The sequence below is a fragment of the Scyliorhinus canicula genome, chromosome 19 (genome assembly GCF_902713615.1).
Source record: "Scyliorhinus canicula chromosome 19, sScyCan1.1, whole genome shotgun sequence".
NCBI classification, from domain to species: domain Eukaryota; kingdom Metazoa; phylum Chordata; class Chondrichthyes; order Carcharhiniformes; family Scyliorhinidae; genus Scyliorhinus; species Scyliorhinus canicula.
The window spans coordinates 59,556,131-59,584,023 of NC_052164.1; the positions used below are offsets into that span (position 1 = coordinate 59,556,131).

At 48.5% G+C, this 27,893-nt stretch overlaps 1 protein-coding gene across 9 annotated transcripts in view; it reads left to right on the forward strand.

Annotated features, from left to right (window-relative positions):
* Positions 1 to 27,893, forward strand: part of LOC119954104 (rho GTPase-activating protein 32-like) — a 726,718-nt gene that overhangs the window by 612,865 nt on the left and 85,960 nt on the right. For all 9 annotated transcript variants that reach the window (XM_038778987.1, XM_038778995.1, XM_038778990.1 and 6 more), the window contains one exon: positions 12,031 to 12,180. In XM_038778987.1, coding sequence (XP_038634915.1) covers positions 12,031 to 12,180 — 150 coding nt within the window. The remainder of the gene's footprint in view (positions 1 to 12,030; positions 12,181 to 27,893) is intronic.

Here is a 27,893-nt window from a genome sequence, read left to right on the forward strand (position 1 = left end):
CATTTCTGGCTCACAACAAAGATGTGTCAGACACTCTGCTTTCAGAGCAGTAAGGCATTTCTTTCACTTCAAGCTTACTTACACTGCAATGATGTTACTGTGAAAATCCCGTTGTTGCCACATTCCGGCACCTGTTCAGGTACATTGAGGGAGAATTCAGAATGTCCAAATTACCTAACAGCACCTCTTTCGGCACTTTGTCAGAGGAAACCGCAGCACCCGGTGGAAATCCACACAGTCACGGGGAGAACGTGCAGACGCCACATAGACAGTGGCCCAAGACAGGAATTGAACCTGGGACCGTGGTGCTGTGAAGCAACAGTGCTAACCACTGTGCTACCGTGCTGCCCAAGGAGAGAGCGTTCCTCCTCCCCCCAAGGTCTAAACACTCCCAATTCTTTCAGAAAGCATCACGCAGGAACCAATAACTGATGGTTGTCCGGTAGAACACTATCCCTGACCAACCCACTTGTTGCCAGTTAACCAATCGTACTGGCTTCCTTCAACACCAGTTCCTAAGATCCATCTGGTGCCAAGAGTCTGATCACTCCTCTCCAAAATCAAAACCTGGGAACACAATGTCCTGGCAAGTGTCGAGTTTCACCTGAGTCTTCTGCATAAAGGCACAACCCAATTATGGGTCCACGGGCTAGTGCGTGGTCCAGCCCCACTTGACCCGGAGTCGCAATACAATTGAAATTAAATTTTAATTTGAATTTAATTTAATTTATTCTCACGTGTACCGAGGTACAGTGAAAAGTATTGTTTGTGTACAGTCCATCGGATCGTTTCATACATGAAAAAACATAGGACATGAATAAATACACAATTTAAATACATAGGCATAGGGTGAGCATGCGGAGTGGATGACTACTCAGGAGAGAAGATGTGTGAAGAGATCAGTTTTGTCCATTAGAGGGTCATTCACGAATCTGGTAACAGCGGGGAAGAAGTTGTTTTTTGAACCTTTCAGTGCATGTTCTCATAGTTTTGTATCTCCTGGCCGATTGAAGAAGTTGGAAGAGAGAATAACCCAGGTGGGAGGATTCTTTGATTATGCTGCTCACTTTCCCAAAGCAGTGGAAGGCGCAGATAGAGTCAATGGATGGGAGGCGGGTTCGCATGTTAGACTGGGCTGTGTTCATGACTCGGTAGTTTCTTATGGTTTTGGACCAAGCAGTTGCCATACCAGGCTGTGATGTAGCCAGATTGGATGCTTTCTATGATGCATCTGTAAAAGTTGGTAAGAGTTGATGTGGACATGCCGAATTTCCTTAGTTTCCTGAGGAAGTATAGGCACTGTTGTGCTTGTTGGTCATGGTGTCAGCATGAGTGGACCAGGAGAGATTGTTAGTGACGTGCACACCGAGGAATTTGAAGCTGTCAACCATCTCCACCTCGGCACCATTGATGCAGACAGGGATGTGTACAATACTTTGCCTTCTAAAGTCAATGAGTGGCCCTTTAGTTTTGCTGATGTTGAGGGAGAGATTGTAGTCGTTAGATTCTCCATCTCCACGAGGTTCTCTATCTCCCTCCTGTACTCTGATTCATCATTGTTCGAGATCCGACCCACTAAGATCAAGTCATCAGCAAACTTGGAGATGGAGTTGGAGTCAAATTTTGCCCCACAGTTGTGTGTGTTTGTAGGTCGTATAGTGAGGGCTAAGTACACAGCCTTGCGGGGCTCTAGTATTGAGATCTGTCGCAGAGGCGGTGTTTATCTTTACTAACTTCATCTATGGATCAGGAAGTCGAGGATCCAGTTGGAAGAGGGAGGAGCCAAGTCCTAGGTTTTGGAGTTTTGATATGAGCTTGTCTGGGATTATGGTGTTGAAGGTGGAGCTGTAGTCAATGAATAGGAGTCTGACGTAGGAGTTTTTGTTGTCGAAATGCTCCAGGGATGAGTGTAGGGTCAGGATGATGGCATTCGCTGTGGACCAGTTGTGATGGTATGCAAATTGCAGTGGATCAAAGCATTCTGGGAGTGTGGAGTTGGTGTCTCATGACCAACCTCTCAAAGCACTTCATAATGATCGATGTCAAAGCTACTGGGCGGTCGTCATTGAGACACGTTGCCTGGTTCTTCTTTGGTACCGGTGTGATGATGGTCTTCTTCAAGCAGGTGGCCTGACTTTGGAAGCTGTGACAGTAGGTATGGGTGTGTCGAGGCTACTGGGGCAATTGAAAGCGGTTTGTTGGTTTCCTGTTTGAACCGAGCATAGAAGCATTGAGTTCACCGGGAGGGGTGTGCTGCTGCTGGAGATTCTACTCGGCTTCACTTTGTAACCCATTATGTTGTTTAATCTTTGCCACAACTAATGAGCGTCCGTGTCATTAGTCTGTGACTCTAGCTTGATCTGATATTGTCTCTTGGCATTCCTGATGGCTTTGCGGAGGTCGTACATAGATTTCTTGTGTAGATCAAGGTCGCCTGTCTTGAATGGCTCAGATCTGGCCATCAGTAGGGAGTAAATTACCCGATTAAACCATGGTTTCCGGTTGGGGAATGTACGTACTACCTTAATCGGCACGCAATCTTCCACACGCTTGCCGATTAAGTCTGTGACAGTGGTGGCATACTCGGTTAGGTTGGCCACTGAGTTCTTGAATATGAGCTCACTATGGAATAACCCACTTACTCCAAGCAGTCGCTTGGGAGCTCTTCTGTTGCCTCGGACCAGCATTGCGTGACCTTCTTAACCAGATTTTCCCGCTTAATTTTCTGCTTGTATGCCGGTAGAAGGAGCACTGTCTTATGGTCCAATTTTCCGAAGTCTGTTCGTAGGATGGATCGATAGGCGCCCTTGATGTTTGTGTAGCAGTGGTCGAGAATGTTAGCACCCCTGGTGTGGCAGTAGATGTGTTGGTGGAATTTTGGCAGGACACTCTTGAGATTGCCCTGGTTGATGTCACTGGCCATGATGAACAAGACATCCGGATATTCTATTTCAATGTTATTTATAACGGTGTACGTTCTTCACTTCTGCCTGGGGTAGGATGTAGACCACTGTGACAATGGCTGAACTGAACTTGCATGGAAGGTAGTATTTGCGGCACTTCACAGTCAAGTTCACAGCCCCAGGATTCCACACATATGCGTCTATCTTTTGTTGGGGGGTCTTTGTCGCTTTTGGGGGCATTTAGTCTGGGTTTGGTCACTAGTAGGGTCTTCGTGGGTCAAGTTGGGCTGGGTCCACTGTTCGGTTCCAGTTTTGATGGCCTGGTCGGGCCTCCACGTGGATTCTAATCCCTTCCTCCATCTGTGAGCAAGTCAGCGTGCTGGACGGGCATCTCAGAGTTGGGACGCTGGATGGGCCTCTTCGAGTCTGATCGGGCTGGGTCTTGTGGTCAGGAGGCAGGTCAGGCATTCCGGCAGCTGAATCGGGTGCTCCAGGGATGGCGCCGCTTCTCAGGCCGGGTCGGGCACTCTGAGGGTCGGGTCCTGCACGAGATCAGGGTTGGACTTCCAGGTGGGGCCTCATCTGCTTCCATGTCGAGGCCGGGGTCGGGTCATTGGAGGAGTCCTGTCGGGTTAGGTCATGTTTAATAAGGAGATCAGCGGATAATAATAATATTATTACAATTAATTGCTCATTGTAAGAAGTAGGCTTCAATGAAGTTACTGTGAAAAGCCCCTTGTCGCCACATTCTGGCGCCTATTCGGGGAGGCTGGTACAGGAATTGAACCCGTACTGCTGGCCTTATTCTGCATTACAAGCCAGCTGTTTAGCCCACTGTGCTAAACCAGCCCCTTATGGGGAGAAGGCAGGAGAATGGGGATGAGAAAAGTATCAGCCATGATTGAATGGCGGAGCAGACTCGATGGGCTGAGTGGCTTAATTCTGCTTCTATGTCTTATGGTCTTATGGACGGACGTCGGAGTATCTTCAGACCCGCAAGGGAACATAAAAGAGAAAGGTTGGAGATAGTGTTAGTGTTAGAATTTAATTTTAAAAGTTCAGAACATAGAACATATAGTGCAGAAGGAGGCCATTTGGCCCATCGAGTCTGCACCGACCCACTTAAGCCCTCACTTCCACCCTATCCCAGTAACCCCTCCTAACCTTTTTTATCACTAAGGGCAATTTATCATGTCCAATCCACCTAACCTGCACGTCTTTGGACTGTGGGAGGAAACCGTAGCCCCCGGAGGAAACCCACGCAGACACGGGGAGAACGTGCAGACTCCACACAGACAGTGACCCAGCAGGGAATCAAACCTGGGACCCTGGCGCTGTGAAGCCACAGTGCTATCCACTCATGCTACCCCAAACCGTTAGTACGATTCTAAGAGATGTGGGAAGAGGATCTGTGTGCGAGTGCTCGCAGAGAGCTGCCACGCTCTGGCATCATTTTGAGATTTTAAAAATGAAATGAAAATCGCTTATTGTTACAAGTAGGCTTCAAATTAAGTTATTGTGAAATGCCCTGAGTCACCACCACGCCTGTTCGGGGAGGCTGGTACGGGAATACGCAAAGTCCTTGGTCTTTGCTGTTCAATAACTACAATCGCCAGGTTTGTAAATTTAAATATAATTAACTTTTATTAATGGCTAGAATTAAATAGGCAACAAATACAACTGGTTAACTACTACCTAATTTCTAACCCCCCCCCCCCCCTTTAACTTGCCACACCCTCTGCACGCACACAAGATAGACAAACACAAAGGGTAAAGAGGGATGTTAAAAGAAAAACTAAAAGTAAAAGGATAAAGGTCTCAATTTCTGATAGATGTCTTCCAGTTAGATTTTTCTTCAGTCCAGGGCACCAGTTGGATGATGTCTTTGCTTTCCGTCATGGTTCTCACTGAAGACTTATCAGGGTCTTGAGAATTCTCTGCAGACTCAGAAACAGCAGGCAGGAAATATTTGGGAGAGAGACAGCAACGCACAATCTCTCCTCTCAGCGTCTAGGAGCTTTCTGCCGGGTTCCCGGAAAACCTCACCTGGCAAGACCAACCGCTCTGTTGCTGGGCAGAATAGAGTCCCTGGCCAAACCATTGACCACCAGCCAACCAATCCTTCCAATCTCTAATGTGCCCTGAAGTCTGAGGTCTTCTAAATCGTCAAAATCTAAATCTTCAGAGCACAGTTTGCAACTTTTACATTTTTCACTTCCCCAGGTCAACTTAAAGATATATCTTCATTAGATCCATGAATCAAAAATGATAACAAAAAAGTAAAAGAAATAGGAAATCAGGGAATGAACAGGAAGGGCCCTGACATTGTCCCGTCAGTCTACTCTCAATCCCCAGCAAAATAATTGAAGGTGTCATAAACTATGCTATCAAGTGGCACTGGCTGAACAAAAATTACTTACAGATGCTCGGTTTAGATTCCACCAGGATCACTCGGCACCAACCTGCATCCAAACATGAAAAAAGGCTGAATTCCAGAGGTGAGGTGCAAATGACTGCTCTTGACATCAAGGCCGCATTTAACGGAGTGTGATATCAAGGAGCCCCAGTAAATTGTAGTAATGGGAACTTGCGGGGGCGGACGGGGAGTTAGCCACTATTTGAAGTCATATCTGTAGCAAAGGGTTAAGGTTACTGCAGCCCAATCATCTCAGTCTTAGGGCACTGCTGCAGGAGTTCTTTAGGGCAATATTCTCAGTCCAGTCATCTTCACCTGCTTCATCAATTATGTTCCCTCCATCATGAAGTAAGAACTGGGGATGCTTGCTGCTAAGTGTACAATGTTCCGTTCCATTTGCAATTCCTCAGCTAATGAGGATATGTCCACATGCAGTAACACTTGGGCAACATTCAGGCTTGGACTGTTCAGGGGTAAATACTGTTCAGGCCACAGTTCCAGGCAGTAAACATCTCCAAGAGAGCTTTTAACCACCATCCCTTGATATTCAGTGACATTGCCGTTGTCAAATTCCACACCATCAACATCCTTGGGATTGTCATTGACCGGAAGTTTTACTGGATCATCCACCTAATAGGCTGGGTATTCTGTGTCGAGTAGCTTGGCTCCTGACTCCTCATACCATTTCCACAAGGCACAAGCATAATGGAATATTCTCCATTTGTCTTGGATGAACACAGCTTCAACAATATTTTGTAGGTCAAACATAGAGGGGAAATATACCGTAAAATTGCAAAACTCTTCGGAAAATAGAACATCAGAGAGATCTGAGAGTACAGAGGTTTTGAGTATAGAAGCAGAGATGTGTTGCTGCAATTGTACAGTGCCTTGGTGAGGCCACACTTGGAGTATTGTGTGCGGTTTTGGTCTCCTTCTCTGAGGAAGGCTGTTGTTGCTCTCAAGGGAGCGAAGGTTTACCAGACTGATTCCAGGGATGGTGGGACTATCATATGAGGATAGGTTGACTAGGTTGGGATTGTTCTCGCTGGAGTTCAGAAGAATGAGGGGGGATCTCATGGAGACTTATAAAATTCTAACAGCACTAGACAGGGTAGATGCAGGAAAGATGTTACCAATGATGGGTGTGTCCAGAACCAGAGGTCACAGCCTGAGAATTCAGGGTAAACCATTTCAGACAGACATAAGGAGACACTTCTTCACACAAAGAGTGGTGAGCCTGTGGAATTCATTACCATAGGAAATAGTTGATGCTAAAATTTTGAATATATTAAGAGGCGGCTGGGTATAGCACTTGGGGAGAATGGGATCAAAGGCTATGGGGAGAAAGCATGATTAGGCTATTGTTGGATGATCAGCCATGATCGTGATGAATAGCGGAGCAGGCTCGAAGGGCCAAAAGGCCTCCTCCTGCTCCTCCTATCTTCTATGTATCTGGGAGTGCAGTTCCACAGATCTTTGAAGGTGGCAACACAAGTAAACAAGATAGTCAAGAAAGCATACGGAATGCTTGCCTTCATTGGACGGGGCATCGAGTATAAAAACTGGCAAGTCATACTACAGTTGTATAGAACCTTGGTATGGCCGCATTTGGAATATTACGCAAAATTCTGGTCGCCACACTATCAGAAGGATATGGAGGCTTTGGAAAGGGTGCAGAGGAGGTTTACCAGGCTGTTATCTGGTATGGAGGGATTGGCTATGTGGAGCGGCTGAATGGACTCTGACTGGCTTCATTAGAACCACAGAGGTTGAGGCATGACCTGATAGAGGTCTACAAGATTATGAGGGGCATGGATAGAGTGGAGGGGTCAGTTACCAGGGGGCATAGGTTTAAAGTCAGTGGGGAAAAGTTTAGAGGAGATGTGCGAGGCAGTGTTTACGCAGAGGGTGGTGAATGCCTGGAAATCGTTGCCAGTGGAGGTTGTGGAAGCAGGTACATTAACGGCATTCAAGAGGCATCTTGACAAACACATGGATAGGATGGGTATAGAGGGATACAGCACAAGGAAGTGCTGAGGGTTTTGGCAAAGGTTGGTATCATGACCGGTACAGACATGGAGGGCCGATGGGCCTGTTCCTGTGCTGTATTGTTCTTTATTATCCCTCAAGGATTGACACAATCCAGCACAAGGCAACATGTTTAATTAGCATACCATTCACGTTTCAAAATCCCTCCACCACAGGTGCATCATAGCTGCAGTGTGCCATCTACAAAATGCCATGCAGAACAAAGAACAAATAAAAGTACAGCACAGGAACAGGCCCTTCGCCCTCCAAGCCCGTGCCGACCACGCTGCCCGACTAAACTACAATCTTCTACACTTTCTGGGTCCGTATCCCTCTATTCCCATCCTATTCATGTATTTATCAAGACGCCCCTTAAATGTCACTATCGCCCCTGCTTCCACCACCTCCTCTGGCAGCGAGTTCCACTAACCTCTGTGTAAAAAAAACTTGCCTCGTACATCTATTCTAAACCTTGCCCCTCGCACCTTAAACCTATGCCCCTAGTAATTGACCCCTCTACCCTGAGGAAAAGCCTTTGACGATCCACTCTGTCTATGCCCCTCATAATTTTGTAGACCTCTATCAGGTCGCCCCTCAACCTCCGTCGTTCCAGTGAGAACAAACCGAGTTTATTCAACCGCTCCTCATAGCTAATGCCCTCCATACCACGCAACATCCTGGTAAATCTCTTCTGCACCCTCTCTAAATCCACCACATCCTTCTGGTAGTGTGGCGACCAGAATTGAACACGATACTCCAAGTGTGGCCTAACTAAGGTTCTCTACAGCTGCAACATGACTTGCCAATTTTTATATTCAATGCCCCGGCCAATGAAGGCAAGCATGCCGTATGCCTTCTTGACTACCTTCCCCACATGTGTTGCCCCTTTCAGTGTCCTGTGGACCTGTACACCTAGATCTCTCTGACTTTCAATACTCTTTAGAGTTCTACCATTCACTGTACATTCCCTACCTGCATTAGACCTTCCAAAATGCATTACCTCACATTTGTCCGGATTAAACATCATCTGCCATCTCTCCACCCGTCTCCAAACGATCTAAATCCTGCTGTATCCTCTCACAGTCCTCATCGCTATCTGCAATTCCACCAACCTTTTGTGTCGTCTGCAAACTTACTAAGCAGACCAGTTACATTTTCCTCCAAATCATTTATATATACTACGAACAGCAAAGGTCCCAGCACTGATCCCTGCGGAACACCACTAGTCACAGTCTACCATGAGGGACCTTGTCAAAGGCCCTGCTGAAGTCCACATAGACAACATCCACTGCCCTACCTGCATCAATCATCTTTGTGACCTCTTCGAAAAACTCTATCAGGTTAGTGAGACACGACCTCCCCTTCACAAAACCATGCTGCCTCTCACTAATATGTCCATTTGCTTCCAAATGGGAGTAGATCCTGTCTCGAAGAATTCTCTCCAGTAATTTCCCTACCACGGATGTCAGGCTCAGTGGCCTGTAGTTCCTTGAAACTTGCCAAAACTTCTCCAACAGTACCTTTCAAACCAGATGGCCACATAAAAGATCAAAAGTGCCAGGCCCATGCAAATACTACCACTTCCAAGTTCTTCTCCCAACTCACACACAATTCTGGTTTGGAAATACTGCTGCATCGTGATGAAAACTCCATATCTAAATTGTGAAACTTCCTATCTAACAAAAACATAGGAGTATCTTCACTACAGACTTATATGGTTCAAAAAAGTAGCAGCAAACAGGGGTGGACACAATGTTGGCCTTGCCAGTGACTGAGTAAATAAGAAAAAACAGATTACTCAACAATTACGGTGGAGATGGATTACAATGCAGTTATCTTACCCTATGGTTACAATTTTTATTTACACTTGTTAAATAGAATAGAATGCAGTACAGTAGTTTGATCACCACACGATTGCACGGCAGTTAGATTATGCGTTCTACTGACCCAAAATTGCAGAGTGACGGCAGTTATGAAAAGAAATTTGCGGTGTTTCACATTAAAGCGTGTTGGCTTCTGTGTGATCTTTATCCGCTAGAATTGTGTTACATCTTTGACTTACTGGGGAGTTGAGAAATTTCCTACATATTTGTGTTAAGTACAGAGTGATTTGCTTCACATTTTTTAAACCCAAGCCGCTAGTTTTTACAATTAGTTATGCCCAACTCATTCAACTGTGAAAACTGGCATGAACAGACTGACAGTGTGTCAAACCTGAAGGGATCTTGTAACTTAATGTTTTTTGCCTTTAACGTGTACTGGGGATTGGAATGTGTGTGTGGCTGCATTTAAACTGACTGCACCTCCCAGTTGGCTCATCAGTTTGTTTTCTACCATGCAGATAGTAGCTAAAGCAGGCAATCTGTTTCACTTGTTTCCCTGGCTCAAATGTTTGCACTAGGCATCAGCCGCAGCAATGTGTGGGTGAGAGCTATCTCCGTTAATTCCTGTTCATCACTCTTGAACTCTGAGACTCTGATCTGTATAGTCCTAAAGTGAAGTTTAGTATTCAGAGTTTTTGAAGCTGAACCATACCAATGGATGGCGCTGAGAAGAACCCTGCAACAGGTACAGCAACATCCCTCAGCTCAGACCTTCTGCACCTATTCCAAGATGGTTATTGGGAATGCACCTTCACGTGTATAACTTGGTGAATATTTTAAATTTTTAGGTGTACTCGGAAGGGCTCGGTAGCGGGCACCTTGATAATGTCAGTCAGGGAAGGGAACATTTCTGTTTGAGAAGAATCAGGAAACGCTGAACCTTCTCCGATAGCTTCATCTGAAAACAAATTTCGTAAGGTAATCCTGTCGAAAACCAGTGTTCAATTGTGGTCAATTTAATCATCCTGGTTTGGAAAGCCTGTACTCTTTCATTTGCAGTTTCAGTTGAAGGATATCTCAGTGACAAATAAAAAACTTCACAATAGCCAATCTTTAGAATATTTGATTTTATGTATTCTTTCTGCTGCAATCAGACTTGTGAGTCAGGGAATCGAACTGAGGATCCTGGCGCTGTGAAGCAGCAGTGCTAAGCACTCTGCTACCACGCCACCCATCAAATCTATCAAACCTTCATCATATTTTAGAATCATAGAATCAGTACAGTGCAGAAAGAGGCCATTTGGCCCATCGAGTCTGCATCGACCCTCCAAAAGAGCACTTTACCTAGGCCCTCACCCTAACCCTGCAACCCCCCCCAAACATTTGGACACTATGGGGAAATTTAGCATGGCCAATCCACATTTGGACTGTGGGAAGAAACCAGAGTACCTGGAGGAAACCCATGTAGACACAGGGAGAATGTACAAACTCCACACTGTCAACCGGAGCCGGAATAGAACCAATGTCAAGCTAGTGGTATCTCATCACTGGTGCATGTGACAGTAAAGATATTGCCGGAGTAAAGGAATAGTGGGTGTTGACTGGTAGTCTTATGTTTGTATTGAGATCTTTCCAACCTATTTGTCTTGTTTTAATAAATACTTTATTCTTTGTATTAAAAGTTCATCGGACCTCTGTGAATATGTTCAGTAACTGACCTCCACGTTTCTTAAAAAAATATCAATAAGACCACAGATGTCACACTAGGATCCAAAACTAACCCCAGCGCCTTTGAGACGCCATCTTTACCCACTTGATCATCAAGGAATCTTATTGAATTAGGATTTTTTCCGTTTTATCCTCTCTTCAATAGTAATTGTGGAACAGACGTTTTGACTAGTTGTTGTAAACCATGGGTAAAAGCAAATTATTGCGGATGCTGGAATCTGAAACCAAAGAGAAAATGCTGAAAAATCTCAGCAGGTCTGGTAGCATCTGTAGGGAGAGAATAGAGCTCACATTTCGAATCCAGGTGACCCTTTGTCGAAGCCCAGCCCTACAGATGCTGCCAGACCTGCTGAGATTTTCCAGCATTTTCTCTTTGGTTGTTGTAAACCATGCTCCATTGAACAGCAGTTCTGAGTCCTACCTGTAGCTGTCTGCCACTGCAAAGACCAGCAATTGTCTTGTTATGCTCTTGGCGTAGCATAAGCTGCTTCCTTGATGTTTACTCTGACAAAGGAAGGTTCAGACGTGGAGATAACTTCAACACGTTTATTAAACTATTTACAATTCTCCTACTCGGGTTACTACTGTTAATCCTTCTATAGCTACTCAGACTGACGAACCAGTCTGCTACAATCCACGTGGTGGGTGTGATGTTCAATCAACCCTGTGTCTGTACTCACTGAGTGTCTACACTGGAAAGAGGAAGATCATGTGTGCTGTGTCCTTTATATATGGGTTGGTGTAATGCCCCCCTGTGGTAGTGTCACCTCTGTGTGTATCGTGAATGCCCATTGATCGTGTCCTATCTTACTGACCTATTGGTTGAGTGTCTGTGTGTCATATCTCTGGTGCTCCCTCCAGTGTCTAGCTAGTCTACGTGTACTTACATTAACCCCTTGTGTATCTACAGTGATGCATATAACCACAGCAATTATACCCAAGACCTTCCAGGTTTCTGCAGCTCAATGAAGCATAAGCAGTGCCTATATCCATTGAATTGTTGCAGAACCCTTTGTTTCCTTTTTGTAACTTGTCTCTTTTTAACCACCTTGCAGATGCCTGTTGTTGTGTCAAAGGTTCACACTGCCCTGAAGCCAAAATGTACAGAATTTCTTTTTTGTTTATGTTCCAGTTTCAAAAAAGCACGGCAAGCTCATTACCTTCCTGCGCACGTTCATGAAGTCACGGCCAACCAAGCAGAAGCTGAAACAGCGAGGAATCCTGAAGGAGCGAGTGTTTGGCTGTGACCTGGGCGAACACCTACTCAACTCTGGTCATGATGGTAAGGCTCAAAAAGTGCAGGAGTTACATGGAGTTTATAAAGCAAGTATTTCACTGGCAATTGCCATTCTGTTGTGTACTCTTCATGTTGTTGTTGAATTACAGCTGTCCCCTTTGCAATTCTACATGAGTGACACTCGGTGTTAATCCAGTCTTTCACAGAGGTGATGTTCACTCTGAAAATTTTTACATATGTTCATCATAGAATCATGGTTTATTACAACAGAACAAAGCCATTCAGACTGTTGTGTCCATGCTGGCTCTCAGCAAGAGTACTCCGCTAATCCCACTGCACTGCCCTAGCCCCATAATGCTGTAAATATTTTCTCTCCGAGTGCTTATCCCACTCTCCCACTCCCTTTTGAAAGCATGATTGAACCTACTTCCATCACTTCTGGCATTATATTCCCAATCCTAGCGGCACGCTACTAAAAATATTTTCCTTGTGTCACCATTAATTCTTTTGCAAATCATCATAAATTCAGACTGTCTGCTTCTTGATCCTTCCACTAATGGGAATAGCCTCAATCTACTCTATCCAGACTTGGACATTGGACTTGGAGAATGGGCAGCAAGACTCTGTCACTGGCACTAGTCTATCGTAATCTCCCTCTCAGCAGTTCAGGTGGTGTTCTATTCTTAGAGATCCTCCTTAAATGTACTTCTCCCGGTCTTCTTTAGCTGGCCTTGTCATCATTTTCCATCCAATCGTGTTCAGTTTATTGCCTTCCTAGTGGGGAATATGAGCACAAGGGGAAAATATATGTCCTGCCAGCCTCAGACACCTCTCTGTCATTATGTCCCGTCTTTTATATCTATGCACTCTCATTTGCCACTCTCGCTGTTTTTCTTGGCTTTATCCAGTCTTCTTCATCACACCTTTTCGTCTTTACTCAATGATCTTTTCCTGGTGTCTCTTTCTCTTTGCCAAACAACTTGCGCGTTGGGTCAACAATCCATCATTGTTTCTTGGTTCTTCTACTCCATCCGATGGTGACTTCTGAAGTCTCCACACTATCTTTTGAAGATTTTCTACTGTACTTCGAATCTGTTGGAGAGGGCTATGTCCTTGCACTTCAATTTTTCTGTTGCAAATGGCCATTGTGTCTTTGTGGTCATTGCCTTCTTCAGCTTCAGATATATCTTGCCTAACAAGACGATAGTCCAATTCTGTAACAGCACAAGAAGTCCTGGCATCTTCTATGGGTGTCTTGCATCTGCTGCTTCTGCATGTATAATCAATCACATTCAGGGTGTTACTATCTGGAGACCTCAAATTCCTTTTGTGGAGGTCTTTGTGTTTGAGGAAGGTATTTCGAATTTTTACTTCCACAGTACCATAGTGCAGAAGGAGACCATTTAGCCCATCGAGTCTGCACCGACCCCTGAAAGAGCAGCCTACCTAGGCTAACTCCTCTGCCCTATCCCCGTAACCCCACCTAACCTGCGCATCTTTGGACACTAAGCGGCAATTTAGCATGACACCTAACCTGCTCTTTTTTGGACTGTGGGAGGGCACCGGAGCACCCACGCAGACAGGGAGAGAAAATGCAAACTCCACACAGTCACCCAAGGCCAGAATTGAAACCTGGTGCTGAGTCAGCAGTGCTAACCACTTGTGTGGCGCGAATAAGTACCAGGCAATGACCATCTCCAAAAAGAGACAATCTTCCCTTGCCTTTCAATTTCAGTGTTATTGCTGAATCCCCAATATCAACATCTTGGTGGTTGCCATTGACCAGAAACTGAACTGGACCAGCTATATAAATACTGTGGTTGCAAGAACAGGTCAGAGGTTAGGAATCCTGCAGCAGGTAGTTTACCTCTGACTCTCCAAAGCCTTCCACCATCTACAAGGCACAAGTCAGGAGTGTGATGGAATGGATAAGTGCAACTTGAAGAACACTCAATAATTTAATGTGATTGAGATTCTAGACATGCTAAAAATTGACAAGTTGATGTATTGGATAGGTGTCTACACTTAAAGTTGCCACTTATCAGCCCAAGCCTAGACATTGTCCAGACTATGGAGCATTTGAACATGGACTGCTTCAGTATTTGTGGAGTTACGAATGATGCTGAACACTGTGCAATCATCTTCAAACATGGGGTGAAGATCATTGAGGAAGATAAAACATAGAATTCCTTCAAAGAACAATTACAGCTCAGGAACAGGCCCTTCGGTCCTCCCAGCCTGCGCCAATCCAGATTCTCTATCTAAAACTGTCGCCTATTTTCTAAGGATCTGTATCCCTCTGCTCCCTGCCCATTCATGTATCTGTCTAGATACATCTTAAATAATGCTATCGTGCCTGCCTCTACCGCCTCTGCCGGCAATGCGTTCCAGGCACCCTCCACCCTCTGCGTAAAGAACTTTCCACGCATATCTCCCTTAAACTTTCCCCTCTCACCTTGAACTCGTGACCTCTAGTAATTGAGTCCCCCACTCTGGGGGAAAAAGCTTCTTGCTATCCACCCTGTCTATACCTCTCATGATTTTGTAGACCTCAGTGCGGCCCCCCTCAACCTCCATCTTTCTAATGAAAATAATCCTAATCTACTCAACCTCTCTTCATAGTTAGCACCCTCCATACCAGGCAACATCCTGGTGAACCTCCTCTGCACCTTCTCCAAAGCATCCACATCCTTTTGGTAATGTGGCGACCAGAACTGTACGCAGTATTCCAGATGTGGCCGAACCAAAGTCTTGTACAACTGTAACATGACCTGCCGATGAAGGAAAGCATGCGTATGCCTTCTTGACCACTCTTCATCGACCTGCGCTGCCACCTTCAGGGTACAATGGACCTGAACACCCAGATCTCTCTGTGCATCAATTTTCCCCAGGACTTTTTCATTTACCATATAGTTTGCTCTTGAATTGGATCTTCCAAAATGCATCACCTCACATTTGCCCGGATTGAACTCCATCTGCCATATCTCCGCCCAACTCTCCAATCTATCTATATTCTGCTGTATTCTCTGACCGTCCCCTTCACTATCTGTTACTCCACAAATCTTAGTTTCATCTGCAAACTTGCTAATACAGTGCAGAAGGAGGACATTCGGCCCATCGAGTATGCACCGACCCTCTGAAAGCACACCCTCATCTAACATGCACATTTTTGCACACTAAGGGGCAGGTTAGCATGGCCAATCCACCTAACCAGCATGTCTTTGAACTGTGGGAAGAAACCGTTGCACCCAGAGGAAACCAATGCAGACGCAGCAAACTCCAAACTGACCGTCACTGATGGATCTCTGTGCCTATTCGGAACCCTGGATATCCAATATCTCTTCTCAGTTCCCAAATAACAGAGGTCAAGTCTCTGCTTTTTGGCAAAGTCCAGTTGCACTTTTTTTGTGAGCTGTGCCACTAGTAAACTTATTTTCAATACAAAATTTCGAAAGTTTCCAACTAGCCCTGCAGCAAGCTAGTCAGATTGATTGTCTTTAGCAAATACAGTAATTGAGTTTTCATTCAGTTACAGATCATAGTAATTCTTCAAATCATAATACACGGATAAAATAGCTAAGTAATTTAAACAAATGAAAGATGGCAATTAGCAAAAGCAAGCAACAAAGGAAATAGGTTTCAGAAATATAGATGGGGTGATCCCGGGATGAGTTTTTCCATCCTGGTAAGTGATTCTTAAGGAGAATATTATCTTAAGGTCTCACCTTTTTACTGCTGATTGGCTTTAACTAATTTATAATTTACTCAATTTGGCCAAAATGTCTGTCCGTCAATTTAAGAGACATGTCTATTCAAATGTATTGGTGTAAATGTCTTATTCCATTGCTTGCCAATTTTCCAAATTATCAACACCTGCATCTAACATTAATTAGAAAAACACAGTTTTCGTTAAGACATTATCACCCCAGACTGGCTGTTACAATATAAACGGGACTACCCGTGCTGGGACAGCAGCACCAGTTCTTACAATACAATGGGGCCTTTAGCTAGTTGACGTCTCTGGCCTTGCAGCTGGATTCCCAGCTATTGTTGCACTCAAATTTTGCTTAATATGATTATAGTTAATTATTCTTAATCAGTTATCATTTAATCCTTTTACCTCTATCATCTTCCCTTACTGAAATGAAATGAAAATCGCTTATTGTCACGAGTAGACTTCAAATGAAGTTACTGTGAAAAGCCCCTAGTCGCCACATTCCGGCGCCTGTTCGGGGAGGCTGTTACGGGAATCGAACCGTGCTGCTGGCTTGCCTTGGTCTGCTTTCAAAGCCAGCGATTAGCCTTGTGAGCTAAACAGCCCATGATACTCTCATGGTTATAGCTGACTAGAAAAGTCAATTTCTATCAGTCCCCAAGGACAGAATTGAATCCAGGCCTCTGGTGCTATGAGGCAGCAGTGCTGACCACTGCCACCATGCACAGATGTTTGAGCCTAGGAAATCCTGCAGTGGTGTCCTGGAATTGAGTTGATTGATCTCCAACAACCACAGCCATCTTCTTTTGTGCCTGGAATGACTCCAACCAGCAGTGTTTTGCTGCTGAACCCCTTTGACTCCAGTTGTGCTCGGGCTTCTTGATGCCATTCTCAGTCAAATGCTGCCTTGATCAAGAGCAGTCACTCTCGCCTCACAACTGACGTTCAGTTCTTTTGTCCTTGTTTATCCAAGGTTGTAATGAGGTCAGGAGCTGAGTGACCCTGACGGAACCCAAACTGAGCATCACCGAGCAGATTGTTGCTAAACATGTTCTGTTGATAGCACTGTTGATAACCCTTCCATCATTTTACCACTGATCAAGAGTAGAGTGATGGGGCAGTAACTGGCCTGTTCGGATTTGGCTTGCTTTTCGTGTGCAGGACATACCTAGGCAGTTTTCCACATTGCCGGGTAGAAGCCAGTGTTCTGGCTGTACTGGAACAGCTTGGCAAGTGGTGTGGCAAGTTCTGGAGCGCAAGTCTTCAGTACTATTGCCGAAATATTGGCAGGCCCCATTGTCTTTGCAGTATCCAGTACCTTCAGCCGTTTCTTATGGAGTAAATCAAGTTGGCTGAAGACTGGCACCTGTAATGCAGGGGGCCTCCAGAGGACACCGCAATGTATAATTCACTTGGCACTTTTATTTAAAATGTTTTTATAAAGTTTTCGTATTTTATATTCTACAACTTGTAAATTCCAATTTCAAAACCGCGCCAAAAAACCAACACATATATTCACAAGCAGGTATCTTCACTACAACTGTGGCCGTGACCTTTTAGTCGACATACATATTTTACATTCCCCAGTATGGCCAAAATACATATTTACAAGCTGCTATTTATTGTTTGGTTTGGGTCTTAGTTGACCCTCGGACCGCTCCCTGCAGTTTGTCCCTCCTGCTTATCCCTCATGTTCATTTTGCTTGCCTTCACCTTTTCCTGTGTGTCCCATGGCTCGCTTGTTTTCTCCCACTTTCGGCCTAACCAAACTGCTGCTTTTTACTCTGCTGGTGCTGGCTATGAACAGCTCTTGAAAAAAGTTGGGGAATGGCTTCAACGTCCTGAGGAAGCCACCCACAGATGGTAAATTTAATTTTCTCCAGCTTGAAAAATTCAGTCGGGTCAGATAGCCGGTCTGCAGGCTTGGGTGGTGCTGCCGATCGCCAACTGAGCAGGCGGGAGGTCATTGATACATCGAAGATAGGAGCAGGGGAGGCCTTTGGCCCTTCGAGCCTGCTCCGCCAATCATCAAGATCATGGCTGATCATCCAACTCAATAGCCTAATTTTGCTTTCTCCCCGTAGCCTTTGATCCCATTCTCCCCAAGTGCTGTACCCAGCCCCCTCTTGAATATATTCAAAGTTTTAGCATCAATTACTTCCTGTGGTAATGAATTCCACAGGCTCACGACTCTTTGTGTGAAGAAATGTCTCCTTATCTCAGTCTGAAATGGTTTATCCTGAACCCTCAGAATGTGACCCCTGGTTCTGGATTCACCCATCATTGGTAACGTCTTCCCTGCATCTACCTTGTGTAGTCCTGTTAGAATTTCATAAGTCTCTATGAAATCCCTCCTCATTCTTCTGAACTCCAGTGAGAACAATCCCAACCTAGTCAATCTATCCTCATATGACAGTCCCACCATCCCTGGAATCAGTCTGGTAAACCTGTGCTGCACTCCCTCGAGAGCAAGAACATCCTTCTGTTATGTTACTGGAAAGAATGCTAGAAGTCGTCCAGTAGTTGAAGGAAGGTTTATTGTGCTGCACAACTTAAATGATTGCGTGATCTCTTACTTACAGAACTGCACTTGTAAAGGTTACACTGCTCTATGCTCTGCAACTAGGCCTGACCACACTAGCAGCCCTGAGCTCACTTCCGTCCCTGTTCTCCTCACCATCTCTTCAGCCAAAGTGAGGGGGAGGGCTTTCGGCATCACTCTTATACGTCCCCGTGCTGTCCCCGGTGGTATTTCCATTTCCCATCAGCCCCTTCTGTACACCCATTTTTTCTTAGTTGCAGAGCCATAACTAAACACAAATTCAAACACAGTTAGTTTTATACACAAAGACAGAGCAGAGCAATGATAGTGTCAGTCCATGTTCACAAGTTCAGATGGCTGGGTGCACGTCTGATCCAGGTAGACCTCCTGAGTGGGCATGGAGATCCAGAGTATTTTACGTCCATGTGGACACCCGCTGCTGGAGTTCCAGGATGTTGCATGACAGAGTCCTACAGATCTAATGTTGGAAATGCAGGTTGACGAGGAATAACCTTTAGCAGGTCTCGGCGATTGCGTTGAAACAGTGTTCCATCGTCAGACTTCACAACGTCAGATCGTAGCGATATTTGGCGGAGAACCATCGCCATGTTAGACCAACCCCCAGCCGGGTGTCACAACCTCACCGTGTTGTTGATTGCTAACGGATGCTGTATTTGTGCCTGCCGGTCATAGTGCTGCTTTTGTACCTGACGTTGGTGACGCATCTTGTCCAGGACTGGCGAGTGATCGGGATTGGCGAAGTGTAATGCCGGTAGCGTTGTCTGCACATCTCTATTGAAGAGCATTTGAGCCGGTGATAGCCCAGAGCTCAAAGGCGACAAACGGTATGACAAGAGGGCCAAGTGTATGTCGGACTTTGAGTCAGCAGCCTTGCTGATTAGTTGTTTAATAATGTGGACATCTTTCTCCACCCTGCCATTCGATTGAGGAAAGTGTGGACTCGGTATCACATGCTTGAAATTGTACTGTTTTGCGAATTCCAACCACTCCCAGCTGGCAAAGCAAGGACCATTGTCGGACATGACCGTCTGTGGGATGCCATGCCTGGAGAAGGTTTCTTTGCAGGCCTTGATGACTGACGTCGCTGTGAGATCCGGCAGTTTCAGTACTTCCGGAAAGTTGGAGTAGTAATCGATGAGCAGAACATAGTTGCGGCCCATGCAGTGAAACAAGTCTATGCCAACTTTGTCCCACGGTGACGTCGCCATCTCATGCTGCTGCAGTGGCTCCTTGCATTGTGCCGTTCGATGTCTTTGACACGTGTCACATGTGAGCACCATGTTCGTTATGTCCTCATTTATCCCAGACCAATAAACGGATTGTCATGCTCTCCTTTTGCACTTTTCGGCAACAAGGTGCCCCTCGTGAATCCTGCGGAGCATGTCTGCCCGGAGCGCCAGTGGGATGACGATTCTGTCATTCAACAGTATTATGCCATCCACCATGGACTGTTCAGTTTGGACGTTTTGGAACTGTGGGCACCGCCCTCTTGGCCAGCTATGCTGAAGGTTGTGCATGACTTGTTGGAGGGTGGCATCTTCCCGTGTCGCCTGCCAAATTTGCTGCAGCCTCTCGTCCGTTGATGGGAGTGTCTCCCTGCACCACTGTGCATGAGCTTCCACATCATTAATGGAAACCGGAGGCGGATTATCAGCGTCAATGGCTCGGGATAAGGTGTCAGCTATTATTAGGTCCTTACCAGGGGTGTAGACCAGCATGAAGTCGTACCTCCGCAACTTTATCATCATGCGTTGTAGGCGCGGCATCATATAATTGAGATCTTTGTTGATGATGTTTACCAGTGGCCTATGATCAGTTTCCACGAGAAATGTGGGGAGACCGTACACATAGTGGTGGAATTTGGTCACGCCTGTGATCAGCCCCAGGCACTCCTTCTCTATCTGTACGTACCTGCACTCTGTGGTGGTCATCGCTCACGAAGCGTAAGCCACTGGGACCCAGTCCGACTGGTCATTCTGTTGCAGTAGCACAGCACCAATTCTATGTTGACTGGCATCGGTGGAGATCTTTGTAGGTTTTGCCGGGTCAAAAAATGCCAGCGTTGGAGCTGCCATCAATTGGTGTCTCAGATCATTCCATTCATCTTGGTGATGTTGGATCCAGGCAAACTCCGTGTCCTTCCTTATCACTTGCCTTAATGCCGTCGTCCGTGCTGCTAGGTTCGGTATGAATTTGCCTAGGAAGTTGATGAATCCCAGGAACCTGAGCACCGCTTTCTTGTCATGTGGCCGCTGCATGCTCTGAATTGCTGCGATCTTCTCAGCGTCCGGCTTCACCCTGTGCTCTGATATTGTGTCACCCAGGAAGGTCAGAGAGGACCGTGCGAAGGTGCATTTGGCCCGGTTGAGCTTCAGCCCAAAATGGTGGATTCTTTGGCAGACTTGTTTTAACCTCGCAATGTTGTCTTCCTCTGTCGTTGACCATATTATGATGTCATCAACATAGACATGGACACCTTCAATACCTTCTATCATCTGCTCCATTATTCGGTGAAATATTTTGGATGCAGATATAATCCCGAAGGGCATCCGATTATAACAGTACCGTCCAAACAGCGTGTTGAAGGTACACAGCAGTCGGCTGGAATCATCGAGCTGCATTTGCCAGAAGCCCTGTGAGGCATCAAGTTTGGTAAATATGCGAGCTTGTGCCATTTTCCTCGTTATCTCCTCTCGCTTGGGGATAGGGTAGTGTTCCCTGCGAATGTTCTTGTTCAAATCCTTGGGATCTAAACAGATTCTGAGTTCACCAGACGGCTTCTTTTTTTAAAAATAATTTTTATTCCAATTTTCACAAAATATCAATAACAAAAAAAATCAAGAAAAGAAAGAACAAACCCCCCCTCCCCCCATGTACACAAAAAAGAAAAATAAATTAACGCCCGTCATTAGCAATGAACAAATATACACGCCCCTTCAGCCCAACACAAAGAAAAACCCCCGTCCCCCCACCCGGGTTGCTGCTGCTGTTGGCCTTTTTCTACCGTTCTGCCAGGAAATCTAGGAATGGTTGCCACCTCTTGAAGAACCCCTGCACTGACCCCCTAAGGGCAAATTTCACCCTCTCCAATTTTATCGTTGATCCAGGCCTCCACGCTTGGGGGTCTCGCATCCTTCCACTGAAGAAGAATCCTCCGCCGGGCTACTAGGGACGCTAAGGCCAGAATGTCGGCCTCTTTCGCCTCCTGCACTCCTGGCTCCTCTGCAACTTCAAATATTGCGAGCCCCCAGCCCGGTTTGACCCTGGATCCTACCACCCTCGACACCATCCTTGCTACGCCCTTCCAAAGTTCCCCCAGCGCTGGGCATGCCCAGAACATATGGCCATGGTTTGCTGGGCTCCCTGAGCACCTAATACACCTGTCCTCGTTCCCAGAAAACAGGCTCATCCTTGTCCCGGTCTTGTGAGCCCTATGCAGCACCTTAAACTGTATGAGGCTAAGCCTCGCACAAGAAGAGGAGGAGTTCACCCTTCCTAGGGCGTCCGCCCACGTCCCCTCCTCAATCTCCTCACCCAGCTCCTCCTCCCATTTACCCTTCAGCTCCTCCACCGAGGCCTCGTCTACCTCCTGCATCACTTGGTACGTTGCCGAGATCCTCCCCTCTCCAACCCGAGAGCACCCTGTCCTGGACCCCACGCGGCGGCAACAGAGGGAACTCCGCTACCTGCCGCCTGACAAACGCCCTTACCTGCATGTACCTAAAGGTGTTCCCTGGGGGGAGCCCAAACATCCGTTCCAGCTCACCCAGGCTCGCCAACTTCCCGTCTACGAACAGGTCCCTCAACCTCCTAACACCTGCCCTGTGCCAACTCAGGAACCTGCCATCAATTCTCCCCGGGACAAACCGGTGGTTCCCCCATAATGGGGACCCCATCGAGGCCCCCACCGTTCCCCCTGTGCCGTCTCCATTGTCCCCAAATTTTGAGGGTAGCCGCCATCACCGGGCTCGTGGTATACCTCGTTGGAGGGAGCGGCAGCGGCGCCGTTACCAGCGCCTCCAGGCTCGTGCCCACACAGGACGCCATCTCCATCCTCTTCCATGCTGCCCCTTCCCCGTCCATCACCCACTTACGCACCATTGCTGCGTTGGCAGCCCAATAATACCCACAGAGGTTGGGCAGCGCCAGCTCCCCCTATCCCTGCCCCGCTCCAGGAACACCCTTCTCACCCTCGGGGTCCCGTGCGCCCACACAAACCCCGTAATGCTCCTGTTAACCCGCCTGAAAAAGGCCTTCGGGATAAGGATGGGGAGGCACTGGAACAGGAACAGAAATCTCGGGAGCACCGTCATCTTGACTGATTGCACCCTACCCGCCAGAGACAGCGGCAGCATGTCCCACCTCTTAAACTCCTCCTCCATTTGCTCCACCAGCCTTGTGACGTTAAGCTTATGCAAGGCCCCCCAGCTCCTGGGCACCTGGACCCCCAAGTACCTGAAGCTCCTCTCCGCCCTTTTTAGTGGGAGCCTACCAATCCCCCCCGGCCCCCCGGGTGCACAACGAACAGCTCACTCTTTCCCAAGTTGAGCTTGTACCCTGAGAAATCCCCAAATTCCCTGAGAATCCTCACCACCTCCGGCATTCCCCCCACCGGGTCCGCCAAATACAACAATAGGTCATCTGCATAGAGCGACACTCTGTGTTCCTCCCCACCTCGCACCAGCCCCCTCCAGTTCCTCAACTCCCTCAGCGCCATGGCCAGGAGTTCAATTGCCAGCTCAAAAAGCAAGGGGGACAAGGGACACCCCTGCCTCGTCCCTCGCTATAACCGGAAATACTCCGACCTCCTCCTATTCGTGGCCACGCTCGCCATCGGGGCCTCATATAACAGCCTCACCCACCTGACAAACTCCTCCCCAAACCCAAACCTCTCTAACACCTCCCACAAGTACCGCCACTCAACCCAATCAAAGGTCTTCTCCGTGTCCAACGCCACCACTATCTCCGCCTCCCCTTCTACCGCCGGCATCATTATAACATTCAAGAGCCTCCGTATGTTAGTGTTCAGCTGCCTCCCCTTCACGAACCCCGTTTGATCCTCGTGGATAACCTGCGGCACACAGTCCTCTATCCTCGTGGCTAAGATCTTCGCCAACAGCTTGGCGTCTACATTTAAGAGTGAGATCGGCCTGTATGACCCACACTGCAGGGGATCCTTGTCCCACTTAAGGATCAAGGAAATCAGCGCTCGAGACATCGTCGGAGGCAGAGCCCCCCCCTTCCCTTGCCTCGTTGAAGGTCCTAACCAACAGGGGGCCGAACAGGTCTGCATACATTTTATAGAATTCGACCGGGAACCCATCCGGCCCCGGCGCCTTCCCCGACTGCATGCTCCCTATCCCTTTGACCAGCTCATCCGGCGCCCCCAGTCCCTCCACATGTCCCTCCTGCACCCTCGGGAATCTCAACCGGTCCAAAAAGCGCCCCATGCGCCCCTCCTCCGCTGGGGGTTTGGACCGATACAGTTCCTCCTAAAAGTCCTTGAAGACCCCATTAATGTCTACCCCCCTTCGCACTACATTCCCTCCCCTATCCTTAACTCCACCAATCTCCCTGGCCGCATCCCGCTTACGGAGCTGGTGCGCCAGCATCCTGCTCGCCTTCTCCCCATATTCATACACCGCTCCCTGTGCCTTCCTCCACTGAGCTTCCGCCTTTCTGGTGGTCAACAAGTCGAACTCAGCCTGGAGACTACGCCGCTCCCTCAGCAATCCCTCCTCCGGAGCCTCCGCGTATCTCCTGTCCACCCTCACCATCTCCCCCACCAGTCTCTCCCTCTCTCTCTGCTCTCTCCTCTCCCTGTGGGCTTGAATGGAGATCAACCCCCCCCCCCCCCCCCCGGACCACCGCCTTTAGCGCCTCCCAGACCGTCCCCACTCGGAACTCCCCATTGCCATTGGCCTCCAGGTACCTCTCGATACATCCTCAAACGCGCCCGCCCACCTCCTTGTCTGCCAGCAGCCCCACCTCCAAGCGCCAAAGCGGGCGCTGGTCCCTCTCCTCCCCCAGCTCGAGGTCCACCCAGTGCGGGGCATGGTCCGAAATGGCGATCGCCGAATACTCAGCATCCTCCACCCTCCCAATCAGCACCCTACTCATAACGAAAAAATCAATCCGGGAATAGGCCTTATGCACATGGGAGAAGTATGAAAATTCCCTGGCCCTCGGCCTCGCAAACCTCCTTGGATCCATCCCTCCCATCTGGTCCATGAACCCCCTCAACACCTTAGCCTCCTACCCGTCCTGGATCTGGATCGATCCAGTGCCGGATCCAGCACCGTGTTAAAATCCTCCTCCCCCCCCCCCCCCTCCCCCATTATCAGGCCAGATCTGGAGTATGTGGAGGGGGTCGGGATGGGGATCTGGAATCCGGCCCAACATGCGCCGCATGAAACCCGCATCGTCCCAATTCGGGGCATATACGTTGACCAGCACCACCCACTCCCCCTGCAGCTTACCGCTTACCATCACATACCTCCCGCCACTGTCTGCCACCACATTCGACGCCTCAAACGACACCCTCTTCCCCACCGGGATCGCCAACCCCCGATTTTCTGCATCCAGCCCCGAATGAAACACCTGGCCTACCCATCCCTTCCTCAGTCTAACCTGATCCGCCACATTCAGGTGCGTCTCCTGAAGCATGGCCACATCCGCCTTCAGCCCGTTTGACCGGCCCATTCAGTCCCCTCACATTCCAGGTTATCAGCCGGATCAGGGGGCTACCTGCCCCCCTCCCCCGCCGACTAGCCATTACCCTTCCTCAGCCCGCCACGTGCCCGCGCCCCCCTGCTCAGGCCATTCTCCACGGCGGCACACCCCCATCCCGACCCCCTCCACATACTCCAGCTCCTTCTTGGCCATTCCAGCAGCAACCCGGTTACCCCCCCCCCCAGCTAGGACCCCCCTAGCTGCGTTGCTCCCTCCATTGTACTCCCGCAAGTCTGCTGACCCAGGCTACTCCTGCCCCTTCTCCGACACCCCTCCCAGCGTGGGGCTTCCCCTCCTCCCCAGTGTCCACCAGCTGGCTTTCCTCCTCCCCCTCCCGCTCTCAAGTGGGGAAAAAGTCTGCGCTTCCCAGCTCTGGCCCCACCCCCTTCAGCCTTGGGTGTGGGAAAAATCCCGCGCTTTCCACCTGCCCGACCCCACCTCCTCTACAGCAGCTCCCTTTACCGGCCCCTGTCCCCTCGTGGGGCCCCAACCCCCCTCCACACCATCAGCCCCCCACCTTGCAGGTCTGCCCCCCTCCTCGAGCCCATCCAACAAACCCAAGCAGAAAACAGTGCCCCACCCACCCTGAAAACAACAAAGAACCAACATTAAACAGAGAACCCTCCCCCTCAAAATATAACACAGTTACATGCAGACCCTCGCACCCAGCCCTCAGTTTGAGTCCAACTTCTCGGCCTGCACAAAGGCCCACACCTCCTCCGGGGACTCAAAGTAAAAGTGTCGGTCCTTGTAGGTGACCCACAAACGCGCCGGCTGCAGCATGCCGAACTTCACTCCCTTCCTGTGCAGCACCGCCTTCGCCCGATTGTACCCGGCCCTTTTCTTTGCCACCTCCGCACTCCAATCCTGGTAGATCCGTACCACCGCGTTCTCCCACCTGCTGCTCCGCTCCTTCTTGGCACACCTGAGCACACACGCCCGGTCAGCAAACCGGTGGAACCGCACCAGCACCGCCCATGGCGGCTCATTCGGCTTGGGTCTTCTTGCCAATATTTGATGGGCCCCCTCCAGATTCAGGGGCCCCTGAAAGGACCCAGCTCCCATCAGCGAATTTAACATGGTGGCTACATAGGCCCCCATGTCTGACCCCTCCAGCCCTTCCGGAAGGCCCAGGATCCGCAGATTTTTCCGCCTCGACCGGTTCTCCATCTCCTCGAACCTCTCCTGCCATTTTTTATGGAGCGCCTCGTGCATCTCCACCTTCACCGCGAGGCCTAGGGTCTCGTCCTCTCTTTCGGAGGCCTTTTGCCGGATCTCTCGGATCGCCACCCCCTGGGCCATCTGGGTCTCCAGCAGCTTGTCAATTGAAGCCTTCAACGACTCCAGCAGCTCCGCTTTAAGCTCCCTGAAGCAGCGCTGGAGAGTCTCCTGCTGCTCCTGCCCCCACTGCCTCCTGGTCTCCACCCGCCGCCATCTTGTGCTTCTTCCCTCGCTTCTGCTTTGGCGCTGCAACCACTTTGTTACTCGCCCCACTCCTGGTCCAGGCCATATACTGCCGGGGAAATGTTGCTAGCTCCTTCCCACGTCGGAAAAGTACCGCTAGGGGCCCTAAAAAGAGCCCAAAAGTCTGTTCCTGGCGGGAGCTGCCGAACGTGCGACTTAGCTCCGCATAGCCGCAAGCGGAAGTCCGCCAGACGGCTTCGTGACACACACCAACGAGCTGACCCAGTCAGTCGACTGTGTGACTTGTGACATAATGCCTTGAGATTGGAGGCGTTGGAGTTCAGCTTTTAGCTTGTCCCGCTGGTACCCTCCTTGGCGCATGAATGACCGGTGTTGCATCCTCTTTGAGCAGGATTTTGTATTTGTAGGGTAATGTACCCATGTCAGAGACGACGTCGGGATACTCACTGAGAAGCAGCTGTATGTCATCGGCCAGTCGTGATGAGTCAGCCGCATGCATGTAGATCCTTTGAATTAGCCGCAAATCCTTGCAGGCTTGAGCACCTAGCAGTGAAGTTCTTTTGTCATCCACAATCTCAAATCGTAGTCCTGTTGTGACTGTCTTGTTTACTACTTGTAGGTGGCAGGATCCCCTCGAGGTGATCTGGTTCCCATTGTAATCTGTTAACTTGCATACAGCAGGTAGCGTCTCGTGTGTCCCTGAGATGGATGCGAGATCTTTGCTTGTCATCAAGTTTGCGGATGCTCCCATGTCCAGCTTGAACGTGATGGGAGAGTTATGGCTTGCACCGTGGCACTCCATTCGCTTCTGGATTCGATGGCATGCACGTATCGAGGCTGTGTGGTCAGCCCATGTGGTTCCGCTGTGGCGTTTATGATTCCAACGCCATACGTGTTCTCCCAGGAGTGGAACTCTTCGTGGTCGGAGAAATTTTCTTCGGGTGTCGGAGTGTCCATTGCATCTACTGTGCGTACTTTAAAGTTTCCATGCCTTTGCATTGTAGAGTAGTATTTGGCTGTGGACTGACACTGGGAGGCAAAATGGTTAATTTTGGAGCATTTTAGACGCCTTTTCCCTTGTGCAGGACATTGCCCTTTGAAATGGGCGGTGCCACAGCGGTGTCACGTCATGACGTCCGTGATGTCACGCGTTTGTAGCGTTCGCGCATGCGCAGCGCGATTTTCATACAGGGTCCGGTATTGTGGGTAATGCGCATGTTAAGTCATTTTGCAGCATTAAAGATTCCCTTAGTTTTTCATCGGAAAGACCATAGATTAATTGATCCCTGATGATTGAGTCTGTTACATCAGCATAGTTTGCAG